Here is a 25,538-nt window from a genome sequence, read left to right on the forward strand (position 1 = left end):
GAAAAGAGCAGCGTGAACATGTACTTTTGTGTAAAAACACAAGTTTGGAAGGACATGAGGTCGAGTAAATGATGCCGGCAGTTTCATTTTCCTTGAAAAATCCCAGCGTGTGTCTGAATCCTGATCTTCTGACACGTTAATGATTGTAAATAAGAAGAAATCAGAAAAGCGAAACCCACTACAGGTGGAAAACCGACAGTATTTATTTTCATTTCATATTTTGACAGCTTTTTTCATGCATAGAAAGACTCTTTGACAAGTTGAAGTATTTATTCGGAGTGCATTTTGATCTGTCATAACAGAACCGGACTCAGATATTGAAGTGTGTGTTTGACTTGATCACTGGAGCAGCGGCTGGCATTGAGTGACCTCACACTCGCTCTCAATAAACTGTATTTTCACTGATGAAAACAAGATCACCTGACATTTTCCTGCTTTATTAGTAGCTTTCAGTAGCGAAACAAAAATACACAGATCTGTAGAGATCCAAAGTGCAGAATTCATTAATGAGAGCATCAAGGGAACTATTAATATACTTCTAGATAATGTAGATACACACTGAGAAAAGACATCATTCTGATTGAGAAATCTAATATAATTCAACTATAAATGTAACAAAATGATATAATATAAACATAAACATATGGCAGTTTGTGCTTTGAGAAAGAAAACATCAAGTTAATCATATTTTTCTAAGCAACCTAAAGTTACTCTGGCAGTGTGTGTCTGATGCTACGATGCTAATATATGCTACAATGCTAATGTATACTCTGAGAACCATTGCAAACGTTAAACTACAGAACAAAACAACAGATTTTTCACTACTCACAATGTTTGACCAAAGTAAGAAAGTTTGAACACAAAATATGACATTCAGCTTAAAATATTTCCACCATATAAATGTATTTCCTTCACACCAAATAATCAAAGAGGAGTTTACACTGGGAAAATATTTTTAGTTTTTGTTTTCTTTGTTTTCCATTACAAATATCTAATTCTTAAGTCATTTTGCGTCACAGGTAAAAGGATCTTGATTTATGATATAAAGTCTTGCTTTCTGAAAAAAATTCTGAGTTTATGCTTATAAATATTAGTAAATATCTTCCATTTGGGTCAGAGAAATAAACTTAATTCAAAGTGAAAAGATTATTTTTCTGAACAACTGACGGATATTTCGGAAACACTTTACAGTAAAGTCTCATTATTAACACTAGTTAATGCATTAATAACATGAACTAACAAACAATATATTTTTATAGCATTTACTAAAAATGTTCATGCAGTGCATTAATGATAGTACAACTTTTGATCTTTAAAATATAGTAGTAAATGTTGAGATGAACTAAGAAAGATTAAAACATGTTGTAGAAGTATTGTTCATTCTTATGTTAACTAACTAAATGAAACCTTATTGTAAAGTGTTACCGATATTTTCTTCTCAAGTAAACGCATCTTGATTTAAGAATATTTCTACTTGTAAACAAGACAAAAATACTGAGGAAAATCATTTTTTGCAGTGTAAATGTGCAGATTAACATGAAATGAAACTGTCTACCTTTCATTCTACGTTACAGGAAAAAGCAAATGGTTAGTTTTTCTTCCTGAAATGGTTTCTGTGCGGTCGGTCAGTCGTTGTTTTCCTCGCTATTTTTAAAGCTTTTTAAGGTTGTCACTTAATGAGAATGCATTTAACCTTTGACCCGCAGCTATGTGAAGAAACAAGGCGACATTATTGCGCCAACAGTGTCAATATTTCCCCCGTTGGAGACGTGAATCTGTCCTCCAAACCCGCGCTGACCTCGCGCTATCACTCCAAACCACCGTAATCACTGCGGGAAGCAATAAAACACTGTTTTCCTACAAGGACTGAGTAAGAACTAGAGCAGATGAATCTGACCTTTGACCTCCACTGATTACGTCCTGCATGAAACCCGTGCTGACATTAGGAGAGGTGCGTGTGATGCAGATGCACATCATGTTTGTTTGTTTGTTTTTCAGTGATTGCAAAAGTATAAAGTGGAAGTGAAACATGCAGCGTTTGCAAATGCAATGCGTGTAAAACGCTGAACACGATGCTTTCCAACCCTGGCAACCGAGAAGTTCAAGTAACGACAAAAAGACACACGTTTACCAAAAGAGGCACGTCCGAGGTTTGGAGTTTTCCACTCAAGCACTTGGCAGAGAAGTGAAACCGGTTCACTCTTAATCTTAGCAGACAAAGTGTACTAGATTTCATCGAAGCAGAGCAACGAAATCAGAGCGTGTAAAATCACACCGGGACTGTGTTTGAGAACCACGAAAGCTTGTTTTTGACACAGAATATAAAACAATAAAAAGGTAATTGTGACTTTTTAGATCACAATTCTGACTTTTTCCCCTCATAAACTTGTAATTGCGAGAGAAAATGTCAGAATTGTGTGATCTAGACGCACAAGTAACTCGCAAAAAGTCACAATTACCTTTTATTAGTATTATTCTGTGACGGAAACCAGCTTCCACAGATCAGATGAATGAATAATGCGTACATGTGTGTGTCCTCAGCAGAACTGGTAGTTGTTGGCATTCATAAGTGGCTGATCTTCTTCTTCCGGGTCACATGATGTCTCGTTTGACTCCTCTTCATGCTTCACAGGGTCACATGACTCTGGCTCTTGGTCACTGTGCTCTTCAGACTGCACATTTTGGTACTCTGTCTCCTGTGAAGGAATATGGAAATAATTACAGAATGTGACTGGTTCATTACTCACAAACACTGGAAATAACACTCTATTTTAACTGCGGTCTGGACTGTGCACAGAATGCGGTTTTACTGTATGCATGGATGGAATATATGGATGGGCTACATTTCTCAAATGTGAAGAGTGTGAGATACCGTATCCCACAATTCAATGCGCTTGAAGTGATATCAACCTCAATTTTTAACATCCCATCTCATGATTTGATCAGGCTGCCAATTTTTTTTTTACAGAAAATTTGAAAATGTGAAATGAAAAACATGCAATATATGCAAAACACAAAATTTAATTGCAAAATTAAAATGCATAATATGCTAAGGTGATGCAATGTTATTTTAGTGTCGCTGACACACTATTATAGTTTTTTTTAAATATATTTCGAAATCGTCATTATTTTTGTATATTCCACTTTCACAATTCCATACACACATTTCTATTTCAGTTATTAATCATTTTTGTACATCAAGTTAAACTAAATGAAAATGAGAAATGTTGCCTTGGCTACTAGCCGAAATAAAATAATTATTTCTTTTTACATTATATTTCAGTTAATGTTTATTTAATTTCAAGTAACGAAACGAAAATGTTTCTAAACTTTATTTTTAAATTTAAATGTATGCTCAGAAATGTGATGTGACCGTTAAGTGTTGTACAGTTTCACTATAAAAAAAACCAATAGGCCATATTTTAATGTAAAAAAAGTGAGGCCATTCATAACTTGAATGTGTGTCATTTGCTTCTAGTCATTGAAGCCGAACAGAAACACTTGTTTATGCGGTTCGATGCTGTTAACTGGTATTTCTACTATTTTATTTATTATCCAAATAGCTATCCGGTTTATTTATTCTTCCAGTTATTCACCGTTAGCGGGTAATGACTATCTAATGTGTTGATCGCAGTTTACCTGTGCGTCAGGTGTGTCTCCCAGCATCCTCTCGATCAGCTGACCGATCTTACTGAATGTTGGTCTCTCAGAGGCTTCCAGGTTCCAGCACATCTTCATGATGGTGTACCTGCACACAAGATCATGTGCTTCATCAAAACCTGTCGTCTGAATCACTTTACCACAAAACCACAAGAAGAAATGTGACCCTGGACTACAAAACATGGGTAAATGTTTTGAAATTGAGATGTATACATCATATGAAAGCTGAATAATAAGCTTTCCATTGATGTGTGGTCTGTTATGATAGGACAATATTTAGTCCGAGATATGACTATTTGAAAATCTGGAATCTGAGGGTGCAAAAACATCGAAACATTGAGAAAATCTCCTTTAAAGTTGTCCATTTATGTTGGCGATTGTGCTGTATTCACTCACAAAAATAAATGTTTTATATATTTACAGTAGGAAATTTACAAAATATCTTCATGGAACATGATCTTTACTTAATATCCTAATGATTTTTGGCATAAAAGAAAAATCGATCATTTTGACCCATACAATGTATTGTTGGCTATTGCCACAGATATACCCGTGCGACTCGAGACTGGTTTTGTGAGGGTCACAAATATGGATTATGGAAAATAAAGCCCTCATTTTGATGAGCATCATGATTTTTTGCATTGTGATATTACTGTCATTTCAGCGCATTTCACTTAGCACATTTCTTATTTGACAAGAACTGTAACGCATGTACTGTATTATATTACCTTTAATTTATGGTGATTAAATCATTACAGTACACTGTAAAAAAGATTTTTTGAATTTGTAAATACAAAAATTATTAGAGTATGTTTCTTTATAATTATTTGTGGACATGACTAGCAATTTCAGAGTGAACATTTTAAAAGCAGTTTATTTTTTTCTTCATTTTCATGACTTTTGAGGTTTTTCTTTTTACTGAGTGTGTGTGTTCTGTGTCTGCACTGTTCAGCAGAACTAAACTCTTGACTGCTGTTTTTGGGTCACATTGTTTTTTTTGCATGCAACTTCACTGCCGCATAAGCTAAAGCAATAAACACACACTCTCCTACATAGTTTATAGTTGTATTAGTGGCTTTAAAGTTCTGAAGTCAACATGATTGAGATGCTCAATAAAGAAAATACAGCTAGGGTTTTTAAAAATTATACATTTGAAACAACTGCTAGAAGGTAAATTGGTGAAAGTCTGTGGATCTTTACACTATAAACCCCCTTAAACCTCATGCAGAGATAATGAACAGTGATATTTTAGTTTTATATACTATTTATTCATATTTTTCATATTTATTTGTTATGTGCTTTTGTCATTTTTACTAGTTTTTGAATATATTTTAAAAATATTCTATATAGTTTTCACAAGTATCTTTATCAAACTTAACATAAAACAAAATGTGAAATGTTGCCTCGACAACTAATTGAAATAAATCAATAATAAAATAAAATTTATACTTTTTGTCTCATATAATTTTGATTTTACCTTATAATTGTCTTTTTATGTAATAATTATGAAATTAAAAGTCAAAATTATGCCTTATTATGTAAATTTCAAATGTTCATGTCATAAATAAGATTCACTAAAGCATTGGTTTTCCTTTTGTGGCGAGAATGGGCTTCCATTCTTCAAAAGTGTTTATAAGCAATAAAAATAAGTTAAAGTTTTTTCATATTTTATTTTACTGTAGCTTTATTTTAGTTGTAATAGTTTTAGTTTCAGTAAGAACACAGTGAAGCAGAGTAAAGACACACGGACGAGCGAGGATAAAGACGAGCATGAAATGTGTGGAAAACCCAAGGCTTGCAGTCACATCATGTGTTTAACACGCAGAACTGAAGATCCGTGCAGGACGACACACACAGGAGCCGAGACGGAGGAGCCGAGACGGAGCCACTCGTGGAAAATTTCACATTTTCTTTTTCTATTTTTGTGCTTTATTTTTAGTATTCATTGAGTCAATGAAAACAACATACATGATCAAAGGTTTGGACACTCAACTCCTGTTATTTCATTGATATGTCATTATAGTTTTTATTCATATTTTGAATTAGATTTTATTTGTACATTTTCTGTACATTTGTACAAGTTTTAGTCATTTTATGTGTTTTTGTCATTTTTTTTAAAATATGTCTATGAAGTTTTTTATTAGATTTCGTTTTAGTTGTTGCAGTGCATCAAGTTAAACTAAATGAAAATATGAAACATTGCCTTGGCAACTAGCTGAAATAAAATAAGTAAAATTTTTTGTCTTTTATTTCATTTTAGCTAAGGTTTTTTTTTTTTTTTTTTTTAAGAATATATATATATATATTTTTAACGGCTTTAGTTTTAGTTAATGAAAACCCTGACTCGACTATTGATATTAAAAACATTTTCATCTGAATCTTCTTGATTAAATGCATGAAATTAATTTTGGATACAAATATTTATGAATGTCAATTCAAAATGAAATATACACATATTCTCATTTAAGTGCTCCTCATCATCACATATTTATGGAGAAATAAATCATGCTTTTGTAATTCATAATTATTACATTAAAAGTAGAAATTATGACATACTAAATCATAATTATGAGATAAGTAAAAATTTTATGAAAAAGTAAAATGTATGACAATGTTGATGTAAAAGTCATAATTACGACATAAAAACTATTTTATGACAATCAACTACATCAATCAAAATGATGACATTAAAAGACAAAATAATAACAAGTCAAAACTGACATGTCATAATTATTACAGAAAGACAATTATGATTTATAATCTGATAAATAAAAATTTTTAATCTGAAAATAATGATTTAGTATGTCATAATTTCGACTTTCTCATAATTTCAACTTTTTGTCATTGTGACATAAAAAGTCACAACTACTACTGAGTATGTCATAATTTTTTTACCTCATAATTATGACTTATGTCATATTTTCGACTATTTGTCTCATAATTTTGCTTTTGAATGGCATAAAAATTACTTTTTTATGTCATAATTAAGATTTACTGAAGCATGCTTTTTTTTTTGTGGCGCAAGAGGGCTTCTGCACATATTTCTTCTTTAAAAGAGTTTAAACGTACAGTACGATGTAGATCTCACGTAGAAATCACTATGTCATTCCCTCACTTCCATTTGTATAATTTCAAAGGTTTGATGATTTATTATTATTGTAAATTGTGGGAAATGGTCATAGTAAAGAATGAATATTTGTGTCTGATAATGAACATCTCACTCACATCTCTGGAGGGGCAAAGTCAGGTCTGGACATCTGATATCCACATTTGATCATTTTATAGAACTTGGAGTCCACCAGGACGTTGGGATACGGGCTCTTCCCTGCAGAAACATGCAGACGAGTCAAAAACTCACACCTGTGTGTGCAGTGAGACTGGACATGATTTTAATATTCATCTATTAAGTATTAAAGACGCCTGATGGTGTTTTATTAGATTAGCAGGTGAAGGTGTACACTATGCAAAACTAAGTGAAAAACAGGTGTACACCATGTAAAACAAATCAGGTAAAAACAAGAAAGCTTGAACATTTATAGTTCTAACACATTATAAATAAACAAACAGACAAACATGAGAGCATATGATTTTAAAACTGTCATTATTTTTTACACATAAAAAAAAGAAAAGATTTTAACATTTTAGACACTGTTTAATAAGTGTATAGCTCAAACAGTAGAGCATGACCAAGATCATGGGTTCAGTTCCCAGTGAAATGAACAGGTATGAACTGATAACAATATATGCCATCAAAGCAGAATAATATTTGGAAGAGTACAGTTTTTTGGTTCTCTGCAGCTCCCTTAATTAATGAAATTAGTGGGTCAAAGTGACCCAGGTACATCATAAACAGGGCTTGACATGAACTTTTTTGCTCACTAGCCAATGTGGCTAGTGGTTTTCCAAAGCTACTAGCCACACAGCATTTTTACTAGCCACATTTTTGTTGCTGTGAAATTACCTGATAAAAGTTGACTATGACGTGCTAAAATTTACTTGAACTAGATTTACAACCCTTTTAAATGTAAAACCACTGTGCCTGCCGAATGTGTTTTCTCTCTAAATTAATGCTCCACATACTGTATTTAATATAATATAATATAGCCGAATGTCAAATAAAGCTGTTCTCGTTTCCTATCTTTTTTTTGTCAGACAAGAACGAGTATCTATGATATAGTGAATGACTACATTTTTTATAGGCCTATGTGGAAAATAATCTGAATTGAGAGAGTTCGGGAACCGGATGAACTAAAGCTCTGTGATAGTGAATATTACAAGTATTAAGCACAAGAATTAAACCAAATTCTTTAAATATAAAACAAAAGAAAAGCAGATAAGTGATAAGTCCGTGGAAAAACACTACTCATTCACGTCTGTCAACAGATGAACGTGCCGCTGCTCCTCTCATTCACTGAACAGGACAGTATTGGCAACATTTGAAGGTTACTGAGGTTTGTCCAAAAAGTCACTAGATTTGTTGCTAGTCGCTTTTTTGAACAAATGTCGCTAAAGGGGTCTGAAAAGTCGCTAAGCTGGCAACACTGACACGACGTAACTCCAGCAGGGCAGCTAGCTGTCTCTTCGTTTCTGTGTTGTCGGTCACTAGCGCGCAAGCGCAAGGCAACAGTGTCACACTGCAACATGGCTTATTTCAGATGCCTTTTGAAAAGACTACAATTATTCAACCCGCAAAAGTGGCTAGTTGGAGTGACTGTGTTACCCGCCACGAGCAAAATCCACCTGCGTTTGGCGGGTTGGCGGGTGTTAATGTCAAGCACTGATCATAATCATAACAGAAATTTGGTACACACATTCCACAACATATCAGAGTGTTGATGCATGTTCATGACACTAAATGAGACCAAAAAAGGTCACAGAATATCAAGAAATAAATCATAGGTTAACCATTATTTCCATATGTGGGTCAAACTGACTATATAATAATAATAAAAAGGTTAAGTTCTGTGTGTCTGTCTCACCCAGCGAAAAGATCTCCCACAGCAGGATGCCGTAAGACCAGACGTCACTCTGAACCGTGTAAACACACTCGAAAATACTCTCTGGAGCCATCCACTTCACTGGAAGACGGGCCTACACACACACACACACACTGATTTAAACTGAACTTGATTTGTAGGTCTATCACAGTGTTTGTGTTGTTTGTTCCCTCACGTTTCCTTTGACCACGTAGTTGGAGTCGTTCATGATGTCTCGTGCCAGTCCGAAGTCACAGATCTTGGCCACTCGACTGTTGGTGAGGAGAACGTTTCTGGCCGCCACGTCTCTGTGAATGCACTGTGAAGATTTACAGTCAATCCATCAGATCAACTGATTAACTGAAGATGCAGAGTCAGGTTTTTTTTTTTTTGCATCTATTGTTTATGAACGTAACTTCCTCCAGATCTTTGAGTAGATCTTGTCGTTTATGAGGCTGCTGGTGGTTTTCTATTTTTATTTTAGGGACTCACATTCTTAGCCGTGAGGAAGTCGAGTCCCTGCGCCACCTGATAGGAGAATCTGAGTAAGTCGTCCATGTCCACTGGCCACGAATCTTCTTCCTGAATCTCAGCAGAAGAACCTGGAGCGCAAGAGGAACCGCACGCATTTCAACAGTTTCTATCGTCGGAGCGTAAAGTCAAAATTAAAATGATGTTCTCAACCCATTTCCCTTGTGTAACATGACACATTTGTGATATTATACATGATATATAATCATATATACAAAATATTAAATAATAAAAAGGAAATATAAAAAGATCATAAATTAAAACACCAGAACATAAGAAAGTGCAAATACAAAAATAGACGCAAAAAAAAAAAAAACTACAGCAAATGGTTGGGTTAAAGAAATATGGTGTCATACCAAACATCTGATATTCATTAAAGATTCAATAAAGTCTCTGTGATGTGAAAGTGGTTTGTGACTCACCCAGAACAGAGTTTGTGTTCGATGTGACCGGTTTCATGTCCAGATAGTTATCAGAGCATGTGCTGGAAATCCCACTGTCACTGTCATGTCAAATAATCAACATTATCATTATCAACATTTATTTTATTTCAAGTAATGGGAATATATTTTTTAATTGTTTTAGTTTTAATTAACTATAATTAACCCTGATAACTTTCAATCAAACACATTAATCAAACACTTTTGATTTTTTTGCCGAGTTTCAGTTATGTATAAAATCTTGAATGAAAAAAATGTTTTGTGTTTATACAGTGCTGTGTAACATGTTTAATATATATATATATATATATATATATATATATATATATATATATATATATATATATATATATATATATATATATATATATATATATATAAATATATATATATATATTATATATGATCTATTTATATATCTGATCTTTTTATATATCTGATCTATTTATATATTTGATTGATATATTTGTGTATGTTTAGTTAACGGACCTTCTGATGAACATTCGGTCAGTGTTCACATTCTTATAATCCATCGTTGGCTCTGGAAGGTCCGGAATCGTCATGACGAAGTTCAGGAAGTTCTCGGCTTTGCTACGCAGGAAGTTCAGAAGATCCCCATGACAGCAGTACTCTGTGATCACCAGCACAGGACCTGTGAATGGACCAGATATGAACCAAAAATCAAAATCCATGACCAGTTTCCGATGGTTTTACATGGTTTCGAGCAGGTAGTTGATTAACTAGGCATGGTAGGCCTGCTTTTGACATCTTGGTCAAGCCAATTAGAGCTCTAAAAACCTATTTAAAACCATTTTTTTTTCAGCCATGCACTCTCTTGAAAATAAAAACAACCTTTTAAGGTGTGTTCACACGTGGCATGTCTGTTTTGATTAAAACGAACCCTGGTTTGATTTTTCTCTGTTAATGCGGTTCATTTGAATAAGTGTGAACGCTGCCATCTGAACCCTGGTGCCACCAAACAAGCGGACTGACACAGCTAAGATGAGTCTCGATCTGCTTCCAAACCAACTCTGGTGCGGTTCGAATGAAAACTCAACACGGACCAAAGACATGTAAACGACCAAAAACGGGACATGATGTCACAAGATGTGACTCTATGCGCTAAGCATACCTGTTTTTTCCCATCATAGTCGTGATGTTGCCCTTCACAGTTCAGTACAGGCGTCAGAACCGCGTCTCCTCGCAGCAGATCTTCGTTTGTGTGTGTGTGACGGAGGGATTCCTGCTGCTGTTTTGACTCCTTTACACATTTTCTCTCTTCTTCACGAGTTCAGCTGGTCAAGATACCGTCATATGTAGGCTACACACATACAGCGAGCGCATTTAGCCCAGAACACAGCATTGTTTTGAATGTTCATTAAGTTCCGTTGCGAAATATTCCTAATAAAAGCCAATCAGGTTGTGAACATCTTTATCCCTTTAGGTTCCGTATCTTTAGGTTTGGTGTTAAAATGCCAATGTGAACGCTAAGCGGACCAGAACTAAATGTTTTTTTTTTTTTTTTTTTTGGTTGACGACCGGCAAACGAACCAAGCGAACCGAACTACAAGTGTGAACACACCCTTAGTGATCAGTTCTTAAAAGAAGTGTGAAGTGTTTTTCTTAGTGTGAAGAACATCACAATAATCTAAAGAACCTTTTTCCACTATAAAGAACATTTAGTGCAATGCGAAGGTTGCATGGATGTGAAAGGTTCTTCATTTCAATTCCGAGCGAGCAGGATTGAGTCTTACCGCCGTGTGTGCAGGCGCCCAGCAGGTTTACGATGTACTTGTGCTGTCCCAGATGACTGAGGATCTTCAGCTCTGACATCAGAGCCTCCCGCTCGTCTCGATGAGCGCTGGCTGCTCCCAGCATGCAACACAACACAGTTCAATACGCTTTGTAAAATAGTTTTGTCAGTGAAACATGTTTACAACAAGTTCATTTGAAAAGTAATGTTAGACCAAAATGGGGTTTTCAGTGGCTGTTGCCAATTATATGGGGATGGTAATGGTAATTAATGAACTGAATAGACATTATTCAGAGCAGCGCCATGACAGGTTATGAAAGCGAGGCTGTGAGGGAACGACTTGCTGTGTCTTCAGTGGTATAAAGCGGAACGTTTTTTGTCTACTGAGATTTCTTGGAAAGATATCTTTTGCAGCGGAACAATCCAAAAACACATTGAATAACAGTACAAACCAGTGAAGAGATGTATGTCTATCCCTCACAGCCTCGCTTTCATTCCCGTTAAAAATGGCACTGATGTGAATAAGGTCTATTGAGCTGAATAATGAGACTATCGTCTTCTGTAGAGCTGCATCAAATTTGTTTCATAATTAAGGAACTTTGCAACATTTGCACCGTTGTTGAACTGAACTGAATCAATATTGAACTGAATAATGAGACTATTGTCTTCTGTAGAGCTGCTTTACAGCTGAATCAAATTTGTTACATAAGCAATATTAACACTGTTATTGAACTAAACTGAATGAACATTTAACTGACTTGAGACGAATAATGACATGGTCGTCTTCTGTAGTCAAGTCAAGTCATCTTCATTTATATAGCGCTTTTAACTATGTAGACTGTTTCAAAGCAGCTTTACAGAGATAAATGTATAATTTAAGGTAAGATTGTTTTGGCTTTATAGCGGTTCTTTAATAAAGTTATTTTCCAGCTAAAGTTAGTTGTAGAGCTGCTTTGCAGCGGAAATGAATTAGTTTCATACTTGATGAATTTTGCAACATTCCCACAGTTATTTTTTTCTGTTCATTTCTGAGAAGAAAAAATAATAATAAATAACTAGAGCCTCTAGTAAATGACATGTTATTTTGTCTAGTTGTCTGTTCAGAATCGTGATCTCTTTTAGAAGCAAAAAAGGGGAATCATGCAGCTTCAGAAAAGAAATGTGAAATTTCCAAGTTATACAAGTAATAATCATACCATAGTATTACCACAGTACTAAATTACTAAAAACATAGTAACACTGTAGTACTCTTTGTAACTGTAATGTTTTCTGACCTTTCAGCATTTTCACAGCCACACGCATGACGTTGTCATCCTTCCCCAGGCCGTACGCCGTGGCCTCCACCACCTTCCCAAACGCTCCTGCGCCCAGAGTCTTCCCTGCACACACACACACACACACACACACACACACACACACACACACACACACACACACACACACACACACACACACACACACACACACACACACACACACACACACACACACACACACACACACACACTCACACCTTAATACATGAACAAACACTTTACGGTAACACTTTACAATAAGGTCTCCTTTGTTAACATTAGTACATGCATTAACTCACATGAACTAACAATGTTTTAGTAAATTAAAATTGTTAACTAAGATTAATAAATGCTGTAGAAGTGTTGTTCATTCTTCATTCATGTTAACAAATAATAATAAATAAATAAACAAACAAATAAATAAAGGAAATAAAATGGCATCAGAGAGAAAACTGTGTCTGAAAAATGACAGATTATTTGACATTCATGACCTAAAAAAAAATACATGATATTCATAATTCAAAAGGCTGTCATATGTGAGCGTGTTGGACGTCAGTGACCCAGTACAGACCTAGTTTTAATTTGTCTCGAGGAAACTCCCATTTCTCATTGTATGGAAGTTGTGTCGGGTCTATGAAGGTGTAGTTGTTTCCATTTGTGGCTTCAATGATTTTCCAGCGGATCTCAAATCTGGGTTTCTAACAACAGACAAGAGAGGCATAAACTAGAGTCCAGGGCTTTACACACATATACACATGATACTGACGGGCAATTCAAAGTGTGTGAAATCAACAGGTTTCAAATCTTCAAAAGAACATGATGAATTGTTGATGAGACCAGGGATATGAATGAAGAGAGTCAGTAGGAACAGTTTCATTCTGTGTTCATTTTAAACAAAGCAAACTTCACTCAAAAGAGAATATTAAACACACTGAAGTTCTGTACACTTGAAAATAAAAGATTATAAGATTATTAATAAGATTATTGAAGTATGTTTTACAAGAGAAAATAGGCTACTATATTCTTTCAACTTACTTGTTTGTTTCATTGTAATTAATTGTGAAATTTACAAGCAATTTCTGAATGAAAATTGTTTATTCCAACAACAAATTGTCTATTCCTTAAAAATCTCTCATATATCTTCATTGCCAAAGAAAGAAAGCAAGACAGAATATTTTTTGCAAAATAATATTTTTGCAAAAAAATATTATTTTTTTTGCAAAAGAAAGAGCAAAAAGAGTTTAAAAAAAGAGCGAAAAAAGAAAGCATGCAAGCAAGAAGAAAGAAAGGAATGAAAAAAAGAGCGAAAGACAAAACGAAAAACAGAAAAAAAGGCAAAAAAGCACAGAAAGAGTGAAAGAAAAATAATATTTTTTGCGAAAGAAAGAGCGAAAGACAAAGTTAGAAAGAAAAGAAAAAGCAAAACAGCAAAGAAAGAGCAAAAGAAATAAAGAAAAAAAGAGTGAAAGAAAGACAAAGAAAAAGCGAAAAAAGAGCAAAAGGCAGAAAGAAAGACAAAAATAGCAAAAAAGCACAGAAAGAGCAAAAGAAAGAAAGAAAAAGATTATATTTGTGAAAAAGCGAAAGAAAGAGTGAAAGACGAGATAGAGTGAAATAAAGTAAAAGCAAAAAAGAAGAAAAACGAAAGACAAAGATATAAACAAAGAAAGAAAGAAAGAAAGAAAGAAAGAAAGAAAGAAAGAAAGAAAGAAAGAAAGAAAGAAAGAAAGAAAGAAAGAAGAAAGAGCAAAAAAAGAGCAAAAAAGCAAAGAAAGAGTGAAAGAAAGATCTAACAATGAAAACAAGCAGCAGAACTATAGTTTCCACTGAACTATAGCAGGATTGAGGAAGTGATCCTCTGAGGAAGTCTATAGCAGGACGGCAGAGATCTAACACTCGCTGAAGCTCACCTGTCTGTACTTGTAGAACATGAGGGCGAGCAGCAGCGCCAGGACCAGCATGGAGACTCCACATCCGTACATCGCACTGGTGAACAGCTGATCTGAGACCAGAACACACACATCACCACCACTGAACCAGAGGAATCAACCGGAACCTTCTAGAAACACACTTACCGGAGCCGTCCATGGAGAAGACGTCACTGCCCTGACCGGCCAGATTAAAGGCCACACACACCACAGTCATCCTGCGGTTCGGGCCCACGGTCAGCACACTCTCCACTCCCACCGACCCGGACGGATCCTTCTGGACCTCCACCGTCTGTGTCTGGATCGGCTGGAGGTCTGTGGTGTTCTCTAGACAACTGTTCAACACAAACATCATCATCATCATCATCATCATCATCATCATCATCACTGAAACCTCTCCAGGAGAGCTGCATTTGAAGAGCATCGAACATTACACCGTTTTAACAGACAACTAAACAAAATAACGCCATTGACTAGAGGCTCTGGCAACATGTTAATCGCTGCAGGCCATTTAAACTGTTTAATCTGAATAAATTATTATTTAATAAAAGCTGATTGAATAAATGTAATGTGATGCATATTTGTCAGTCAATATTCAATTAGCTAAAATACAGTAATCAACGTTTGAAAACCTTTCATCAAAGTTATACATGAATTTTGAACAATACCCGCTCTTGTCTTAGAACAACTTTGATGAACTTTGTTGATCCACTTCAAATGTTGACGACTGTATTGATGAGCATTTATTAATGATGAATATTGTGTTGTTGTGTATTTAAAATGCATTCAGTCGCAGTTTACCCGTTTATATATGACTGACAAATATGCATCACATTAAGTTTATTAGTTTATGTTAAAACTGTATACTCCAAATAGATTAAATAATAAGAATGAATAATTTGTTACATATATATAGTACTTTTCTTGGCACTCAAAGCGCTTTACATAGAAGACGGGAATCTCCACAACCACCACTAATGAATGCAATTCATATAAAAAATCTTAAATTTAGGCAGCAAAATTTGGTAGCAAGTTTCACTTCTGTAATTGGATGTATTTCTGAGTTTCTTGTTGAAGATAACTAATGAATCATTCACAATAAATTCCAAAATGTATATTTAGAAAGCAAAATGGCTTGATTTTGATATAACTCAACAGCTCATAACCGTGTCAGTGTTGTCAGACGTGTAATAAAGAGGCAAACACGCACGTGGTTCTGCTTCCTGCGCACTGGTACCAGAAGATACTGGGAGCTGGATATCCAGAAGATCTACATGTCAGAGTTGTGACATTCTCCCATCTCACCGTCGCTACAGGTTTCTCTGTCAAACAAAACGAGTGTGAATATCTCAGACGGCTTTGACTTGATTTCTTCACAGGAAGGTTCTGGGTTCAATAAACTTCAGTTCTATTAGTAGCGTTGATTACACAGAAAATGATTTCATTCCTCATGTTTTTTTGTGTTGCACTTGTGATTGAAGAAAATGGCCCAAATATACACTGCACTGAAAATACAGTCCTTGCCTGTGCAAAGTTATATAAAATACTTTTGCCTGTCAAAAGTTTTGATTAATTAGAATAAATCTCCTGATGCTCACCAACACTGCCAAATTTATTGCTTACCGTATTTATTTGATGAAAAATACAGTAAAAATGGGAATTTTGTGGAATATTTTTACAATTTAAAATAACTGTTTTCTATCTGAATACATTTTAAAATGCAGTTTAATTTCTGTGATCAAAGCTGAATTTTCAGCATCATTACTCTAGTCTTCAGTGTCACATGATCCTTCAGAAATCATTCTAAAATGTGCTAAAATTTTTATAAAAAAATCTTAACTATTCCAAACGTTTGACCAGTAGTGTAATATTAATGCCATGAGCATTTGCATGGACATATGAAATTGATTTTTTTCCAGCGAAAAATCTAAACAATAAATAAATTGAAATTTAATTAAATTTCAGAAAGTGAAAAAAAAAGAAAAAAAAAAAGATTTAGACAAATTTACAGCTCAAATATTAACACACATTTTTAATTCATTCAAGTGATTAAACAAAATTACAAGCTTTATGTCTAGTGCCTGTTTGGTAAAGTTTTACTTGGGACTGGATGGGGGAATTTTTTTTTTATACGCACACTTCTACTATACACACACACACACACTTGGAATGATGTGCAGACATAAACAGACTAACTGTACTTACTGTACATTTTGATATCAAAAGTAATGGAGGCATTTTTCATGCTGCTGTTCACATGGAGTGTGTAGCTGCCGATCTCCTGGAAGTTTAGTCTCCTGAGGAACAGCAGCGCCTCGTACCTACACATTCACAAACACTGAGCTCAATGTATCCCAACAAAACACACATAACAGTCGGCCCATGAAGATGTCAATCTGGCATGTGTGAAAATTCATCTTGCTTGCAATGTTTGATAATTGCATTTGGCTATATATTGTCATTGATTCCCTAATGTGTGCTTTCTACTGACCTGTCGTTGTAGTTGTAAAACCTGTTCTCTGGGAGTGAGGCATTGTGGGACGTTGGAGTCTCCCACCGGTGTGAGGTCAGAGGAGGATACGCTTCGATCAGAACAGAAAGATCCACATCGTCCCCTTCGCTCACCTCGATGGACAGACCGCGGTGAGTGAGTTTAGAAGAGAGCTTCGGGGAGAGACGAATGTACGGCTCGTCTGTCACAAATCAAAAAGTGCTTTAATCGTTTTAAAAACACCAAACAACACCAACACCAGCGTCTCGCCCTTATAGAAACGGCCATCTGGAGGGAAAAACAAGGCTTTCCTCCAGTGCCCGCCAGTTAGGTTTGCAGTGATATTAAAAGACCAGCATATGAACCCAGAATATAAACATGACGTGCAGTTTATCATTAAGCGCCTTTCCATAGAAAACCATTATAAACGCTTAACCATTTGCCGTGTTGTTTACATTCTGTGCTCATCTGCTCGCCAGTATATAGTATGCAACGTCAATAAGCTGTATACTAAATTTGATCCTTTAATATCACTTTACATTTAAGGAACACACCAACGTTTTGGGACTTTAGCTTATTCACCGTATCCCCCAGAGTTAGATAAGTCCATACATACCCTTTTCATCTCCATACGTGCCATAACTCTGTCTGACGCACACACCGCTAGCCTAGCTTAGCACAAAGACTGGAGGTAAATGGCTCCAGCTAGCATACTGCTCCCAATAAGTGACAAAATAACGCCAACATTTTCCTATTTACATGTTGAGATTTGTATAGTCACAGTGTGTACAAATAACAAGGCCACATGAGACACAGCCATCTTCTTACTAACCGTATAAAATCGCTTCACTCCGCCCAAGTAGCAGTGCTTCGCCTTCTGAGAATAGTTCCCAGTATGTATACGGTTAGAAGATGGCTGTGTCGCATGTAAACTTGTACACGCTGTGACTATACAAATCACAACATGTAAATAGGAAAATGTTGTCATTATTTTATTTCTTATTGGGAGCATTATGCTAGCTGGAGCCATTTACCTCCAGTCTTTGTGCTAAGCTAGGCTAGCGGTGTGTGCGTCAGACAGTTACGGCACGCACGGAGATGAGAAGGGTATGTATGGACTTATCTAACTCTGGGGGATACGGTGAATAAGCTAAAGTCCCAAAAAGTCGGCGTGTTCCTTTAAGGCACATTAAGTGTTTTTCACGTTAAGCCTGTTAGAATGCAGGAAATACTGCAGCTGGTGCTTTATATGGATCACAAGTGCCCAATACTGTTCACATATTTTAGTTTTTTTCTTTTGAGAGGTGATCGAAATATTCAAAATTAAAGGTATAGCGGTGGTATAGCTTCCAGGTGGATCACCTATACTATTGGTCCTCCTAATTGTCAATCATTCTGGTGAATCAATCAAACTTTTCAAAAAGTGGAGAGGGCGGGTCTTATCTAAAATTCGGAAAGATCCTCCGCTATACCTTTAAAAAATGAACCGGCCCGTGCTTCAGTTCTGTGGATGTTGTGCCCTCCAGGTCTTTATGCCAGTCAGACGACTGGAAACATTGGCATATCAAGCATGATTCTCACCCACGACCAGCAGTTGTGTGGTGGAGCTGTTGGCTCCGGCCTCGTTCTGGCCCGTACACGTGATGTTGCCAGAATCAGACAGCTGAACAGCCGGCATGTAGAGGATGCTCTCGATGGCCAAACGATCCCCCTGCATCTTTGATTTCTCTTCTGCTCGAGGCAGCTGCGAATGAGAAGAACAGCGTCACTGGACTCTTTACATGCTTAAAGAAGTCTCTTCTGCTCACCAAGGCTTCATTTATTTGATCAAAATTACTGTCATTTTGTGAAATGTTCTCTATTTGAATATGTTTTAAAATGTAATTTATTCCTGTGATCATAACATTTCTGATTATCATCAATGTTAAAGACAGTTGTGATGCTTAATTTTTTTGTGGAAACCAAGATAAAGCAACATTTTTCAGGATTCTTTGATGACTAGAAAGTACAAAAGAACAGCATTTATTTAATATGGAAATATTGTGCAACATTATAAATGTCTTTACTGTCGCTTTTGAATAATACAATTGTTTCCCAAAAATGTGCCAGTAAAAATTGACTATTGGCTTTTTAGTCTATTGAAAGAGGCCTGATGTATTTCATTAAAAATATTTTCCCCAGAATCAGGCACGAGTCCAGAGGTCAAAGGTCGTACCTTTCTGGTGGAGTGTGTCCATGTGACGTTGTAGTAAAAGTCTGGGTTATTTGTGGTGCAAATAATCTGTAAGCTCTCTCCCACCAGTTTCACATACTCGTTTCTCCTCAGGAACACGTACGGTGGAAAACGTAACCCTGATTAAAAAATATAGTAGAGATATTAAATGAGTAGCTTTCATTAACTTTGATATTTTGTTACAATTTTGATGTACTGAATGTTGCACATCAGGGATTCCCAAACGCTTTTGCAATTTTAAGCAGATTAAGATGAAATTCTGATCGCTTTTACTGTAAATCAATGAGATATTTTTAACATTATAGCAGACTACATATTTAATATGTATATCTATAATCTTTTTTTCAAAATATACATTTTAAATGAATTTATTTATTTTCATTTTTATGATTTAATTAATCATTAGATTAAAACTTCCATCAATGATTCAGGTCCTGTTTATTTCTGTAAAGCTGAAACAATCTGTATTGTTTAAAGCAAAATAAAGAAAGAAATGTTAACTCAAAGTTGGGAAACCCTGTTTTACATTATTCATTCAGCAATAAGAATAAATTGACACATTTTGGAATTTTGTGATTTTTACAAGCTTTTCATCTTTGGAACAGTTTGTGAAATCACAAAATTCCAAAATGTATAAATTTATTCTTATTCTTAAAATCTGGAGCTAGCAAGATGTAATATTTTTGAAGTCATTTTGCTTCTCAAATCAATGTATATATTGATATAAAAATAAATGTATATTGATATTTGGACTGAAAAATATGGAAGCTTGTTTCCGCCACTGAATAATAAATAAATAATAATAATTGCGACTTTTTATCTCACAATTCTGACTTTTTTTCTCAGAATTGCGAGATATCAAGTCAGAATTGTGAGAAATAAAGTCGCAATTCTGAGAAATAAAGTCGCAATTGCGAGATATAAAGTCGCAATTCTGAGAAATAAAGTCACAATTGGGAGATATAAAGTCAGAATTGCATGATATAAAGTCGCAATTGCGTGTTATAAAGTCAGAATTGTGAGATATAAAATATTCCGTGATAAAAAAGAAAGAAAAAAGTCCGTCTTTTTTTCCCTTAGAATTGGACTTTATATCTCACAATTCTGAGAAAAGATGTCAGAATTGCGAGATATAAACTTGCAATTGCGTGTTATAAAGTCAGAATTGCGTGATATAAAGTCGCAATTGCGAGAAAAAAGTCAGAATTCTGACTTTATAACACGCAATTCTGACTTTATATCTCGCAATTGCGACTTTATTTCACGCAATTCTGACTTTATATCCCGCAATTGTGAGAAATAAAGTCAGAATTGCGAGATGTAAACTCGCAATTGTGAGATAAAAAGTCGCAATTATCTTTTAAAATGTTTTATTCTGTGGCAGAAACAAGCTTCCATAGAAAAACAAGACAATAACTTGTTACTTTTTACCTTTAATTACTTTTTTTTTTTTGCTGAGTAAAGCAGCTTAAATAAAACTCACTTTGCCTGATGTTTATTTTGAATATCTTTGACACTTTCTCAACTCCTCCAATTCTAGCGCTGCAAATGTAGTCGGCGGTGAATCCAGGCTGAACGTTGTGAATCAGGACACCTTTCCTGGGGTCAAAGGTCACGTTCATGCCGTAAGGTATCGCTGAGCCGTTCTCCATGCGGAAGGTGAAGTCCGTGGCGTCGGGGTCGGTCAGAAGACACGGGATCAACAGATCTTCACCTTCTTTCCGTACAAATGGCTGAATGAAACCCGGTGAAGCGAAGAGATCTCTGGGATCTGTAACAACACAGATGCGGTTTCACATGTTATTGAACATTCAACTTCACCAGTGACCAGATCTTTAACCACTACACCACAACTACTCTTGTCTGTGTGTTTCTCTTGTTTACCATTACAAATATCCAAAAATCTGCCAATAATCTCGTTTTCCATTTGAATATATATATATTTGTTGTTTTTTTTGTTTTTTTTCAGTGTTCATTTATAAAGTGTTAAGTTGAGAAGTAGAAATGAAAGAAATTGTTCACTCACCCCTGACAAACACATGAACTGAAGACGACATATTTGAGTCGTTTCCGTTCGAATAATTGCACTTGTATGTTCCTGTAAAATCCGCCGTGGCTTTATCCACACGGAAACTCCGGATGTTTCCGACATCTTTGGAGATGTAACGTTTGAATTTGGCTAGTCGGACATGCCATGTCACCGGGCCGTCGCCCTCACAGGTCAAATAAAGAGGAGAACCGGAGTTGAGAATCACATCAGATCCGGCCAGAGCGCCAGAGCTCAGTATGATCCGCGGTTCAGACAAACCTGACAATCAAAACGCAGAAGAGAAACAATATTCAAAATGGAACAGTTTAATAAACCTCTTTGATACATCAAGCTTTTCAGGCTCATATACTGTAGTATGATAGTGAGAACATGAAGCTCATACTTGAGGAGGAAAAGACAGCTCGGCCCAAACTGAGCAAAAATATGCAATTTGGTGCAAAATTAAGATGAAATTCTGATAGCTTGTAGTGTAAATCAATGAGATCTTTATAACAGAATAACCAACTACCGACATAAACTCATATAAATATCAATTGTCACTCTATATCTCCAATAATGAGTATGAACTATCACTCAGATGACAGAAGGCATGCAGCAGATCGTGTGCAACAGGTTTTTCAGCAAAGTTTTGATCATGTTGATCACTCAGAGGCTTTAAAAATTTGTGTATCAAATATGGCTCTATAGAGTTTCAAGTTTGTTTCAGATGTTACTCCAAAAACCCTTAGAAGAGAAAATAAGATTTATACATTTAGATCTATAGAAATAAGCAGCCGAGAGCTTCTCTCATCATATTGCAACAATGGATGTTTCATGACTCACATTAATGACGTTTTCCTGACCTCTCATTAACCCAGATGTCCTTAAACTTTAAACGGATTACTCAAACTCCTCTATATGACAAACCCCATCAAACACGACAACTTTAGACTCTCAGTTCAGATTCCCACTGCAATAAACAACTAAATAATGACTCTTTAGAACAACTATGAACTCATTTTTGATCAAACTTCCATCATTGATTCAGTTCCTGTTTATTTCTGTGAAGCTGAAACAATCTCTACAGAAATAAATAAAGGTGACTTGATTTGAATTTAGCACAAGGCCTTTTTGAAACACTATATACTGCATACTGTTTTTTATATAGTATGTGAAACAGTATAGAGCTGTATTTCATCTAGATTCACCAATGAAACCACAAACCTACAAGTGTAAATCAGCTATTAAGAAAACTAGTTTTCCGTTTTTTTTTACACAAAATCTGACCACCTATATATATATATATATCCTGGCTTACAAACCTCTCAAAAACACTTCAGTTTAGGGTCCAGTTCTCACTATGAACTAGTTGCTTATTAGCGTTAGTATTACTAGGATATTGACTGTTTATTAGTACGTATAAAGCACATATTAATGCCTTATTCTACATCATCATATTCTACATACTTAAAATCCCAATACCTAAACTTAACAACTATACCTTACTAACTATTATAACTAAGCAGTAATTAGGAGTTTACTGAGGCAAAAATCGCGGTTAAAAATTAGTTAACAGTGAGAACTGGACCCTAGTCTAAAGTGTGACCAAATTCTGCTTTAAAATTGTCAGATTATGACATGTTTATGACATCATTCCTGCTCTCTGTACTGCAGATCTCTCATGAAATGCTGATGGGCACATAGATAAGAAAAGGTTCACGTGAATGTGTTGATATGAGGGGTGAAGTATTGAGAAGAGAAATGAAAGCAGTGTGTGTGTGTGTTCAGTGAGAGAACATGATGAAGAGTCGTGATCCACACTGCGCAATCAGCCTCAAACATCCCGATCCTTCTCTCACTTCTGCTTTCCTCATTAACGCATGAAGTGGAATGTTAAAGGTCTAACAATAAAACACTGAAAAACTCTCTTTACATCGTTTAATGGGACAAGCCTTATGTTTGTGTTGTGTGTGTTTTATTCAAACTCAAATGAGAATTTAACCATCTGCGTCTTGGATATCAATGCAAAAATTAATGTTCTTCCTCAGTTTTTTGTCTTGTTTTCTAGCGCAAATGCGAGTCGCACGGGTATATTTGTGGCAAAAGCCAACAATACATTGTATGGGTCAAAATTATCGATTTTTCTTTAATGCCAAAAATCATTAGGATATTAAGTAAAGATCATGTTCCATGAAGATATGTTGTACATTTCAAACCGTAAATATATAAAACATTTATTTTTGTGAGTTAATGCAGCACAATCGCCAACATAAATGGAGAACTTAAAAGGAGATTTTCTCAATGTTTCGATGTTTTGCACCCTCAGATTCCAGATTTACAAATAGTTGTATCTCGGCCAAATATTGTCAAACCATACACCAGTGGAAAGCTTATTTATTCAGCTTTCACATGATGTATAAATCTCAATTTCAAAAAAATGTAACCATGTGACTGGTTTTGTGGTCCAGGGTCACAAATATCAAAACAGTTTGAATCAAGATACATTTACTTGAGATGCACAATGACTTCAGATATAAGGTGCTAAGTTCACACTCTCAGAAATAAAGGTTTCAAAAGGGTGTTTTCGCAATGATGCCATTGGAGAACAACTTTTGGTTCCCCAAAGAATCTTTTGGTGAAATGTTCTAAGAAAGACATTTTAGTAATCTGAAGAATATTTTGTTGAATATAAAGATTCCATGGATGTTAAAGGTTCTTCAACATTTTTTTTTTTTTTTTTGCATCCCAAGTAACTTGATCTTGATTTAATAATGTTTTTGAATATTTGTACAGGGAAGAAAATAAAAAAAATACTGAGTAAGAGCACACTTCAGTGTAATTCTCAAAAGCTACAGTAAACCAAAATGCATCAGCGCTGGTCACATGGCACGACAAACGGAGTCAATCCATTGACAACATTTCAAATCCAACTCAGAGCCGATTTCATCCATAATTGTGTGAGAAACATCGAGAAACAAGAACCAGATCAAGAACCGGTTCACATCAATACAAAAACAAGCCAAGAATCTGGGAAAACGAGTCTTTTCATCGTCCAGAAGATTTAATGCAGATCTATCTCAGTTCTGTCTCATTTCATCAAATTTGTCTCAGATGTTTCTACTAAAAATGCTTATAAGAAACAAACACGAGTCAAAAGCATGAGTATAAGATATATTAAATGAATGGAGAACGCATATCAGATCAATTGATGAGTTCATTATATGACTTCTGAATACTTCTGAATACACAGGTTGGCATCTCTGTATATTTGAGCACAGTTTGATACATTTTTCAGATCTCTTCTGAAACTAATGTGAGATTACTATGACTTTTGACAGGAGAAACATCTGAGAAGTAAGATAAATAATATTTTTTTTACAGTAATGTAAATGTTGAGAGTCTTACCCTGAGCTCGGCCGAACAGGATCCCACAGACGAACAGGACCGCAAACATCTCAGAGCGGCTCCTGTTCAACAGTTTATTAGTCTTCAGCGTCTCAGAGCAAATAAGGACTGATCCTTCGGTCCGTCAACACAGACTTCTCATTTCTGTCTGACAGGATATGACAACTGAGGAAATTAGCTGACTGAGCGATGATCCTTAGAAACAGTGTTAAAAATAAACATTCTGTGGAGATAAAGTCTAGTGTGTACAAAAACCATGTTGATCATTCATCAAAATCTGAATAAACCAATTAAGCAAAAGCAAAATCATGCACTGCAAAAAAAAAAAAAAGTTCTTGCTCAGAAAGTTTGTCTTGTTTTCCAGTACAAATATCTAAACATTCTTAAAGATGCATTTATTTGATAAGCAAAATAACAAGATATTAATTATTATTTTCTAAAAAATGTGCCAAATTTTAGTAGCCTAAGTTTATGGTTATCAGGGCTGTAGTAGGCTACTCGAGTCCGGACTCGAGACCGTTTTTCTCTCGGACTTGTCTCGGTCTCGGCCACTGGTCTTGCCAAATATGGTTTTTGGTGTCGACCGAGTCCAGGTGTCTTTATTATGTTCCCAGTAAGCACACATACGTCGCCGCTTGATGAAACTTTTTTCACTTGATTGGTTCAACCGCCACCCGCCCGAATTAAAATATTATTTTTCGTCACGTCATCCGCCAGATCCGCAGTTTATCCGCATCTCTAGTGTGTGTGTGTGTGTGTGTGAGTTGGCTCGGCCCTTCCTCATGCAGTTTAATTGG

General features: G+C 35.5%; 1 protein-coding gene across 2 annotated transcripts; it reads right to left on the reverse strand.

Annotated features, from left to right (window-relative positions):
- Positions 1-178: 178 nt before the first annotated feature.
- csf1ra (colony stimulating factor 1 receptor, a) lies at positions 179-24,876 on the reverse strand. 2 transcript variants are annotated; one of them, XM_081382743.1, is made up of 22 exons: positions 24,742-24,876; positions 21,334-21,615; positions 20,791-21,078; positions 19,290-19,426; positions 18,656-18,818; positions 17,075-17,276; positions 16,789-16,904; positions 15,794-15,905; positions 14,731-14,918; positions 14,566-14,657; positions 13,227-13,353; positions 12,635-12,739; positions 11,362-11,472; positions 10,097-10,259; positions 9,590-9,669; positions 9,129-9,238; positions 8,833-8,955; positions 8,640-8,751; positions 6,886-6,985; positions 3,640-3,748; positions 2,526-2,696; positions 181-1,829 (listed from the first exon to the last, which is right to left on the reverse strand). In XM_081382743.1, exons 1-21 carry the CDS (start codon positions 24,788-24,790, stop codon positions 2,538-2,540), a joined length of 2,928 nt encoding a protein of 975 aa, XP_081238869.1. In that variant the 5' UTR covers positions 24,791-24,876; the 3' UTR covers positions 181-1,829; positions 2,526-2,537. The 2 variants fall into 2 exon arrangements, with proteins under 2 accessions (XP_081238868.1, XP_081238869.1); XM_081382742.1 differs by having other exon boundaries at positions 179-2,696.
- Between the last annotated feature and the right edge of the window lie 662 nt (positions 24,877-25,538).

Source organism: Scardinius erythrophthalmus, assembly GCF_964197995.2.
Source record: "Scardinius erythrophthalmus genome assembly, chromosome: 13".
NCBI lineage: Eukaryota > Metazoa > Chordata > Actinopteri > Cypriniformes > Leuciscidae > Scardinius > Scardinius erythrophthalmus.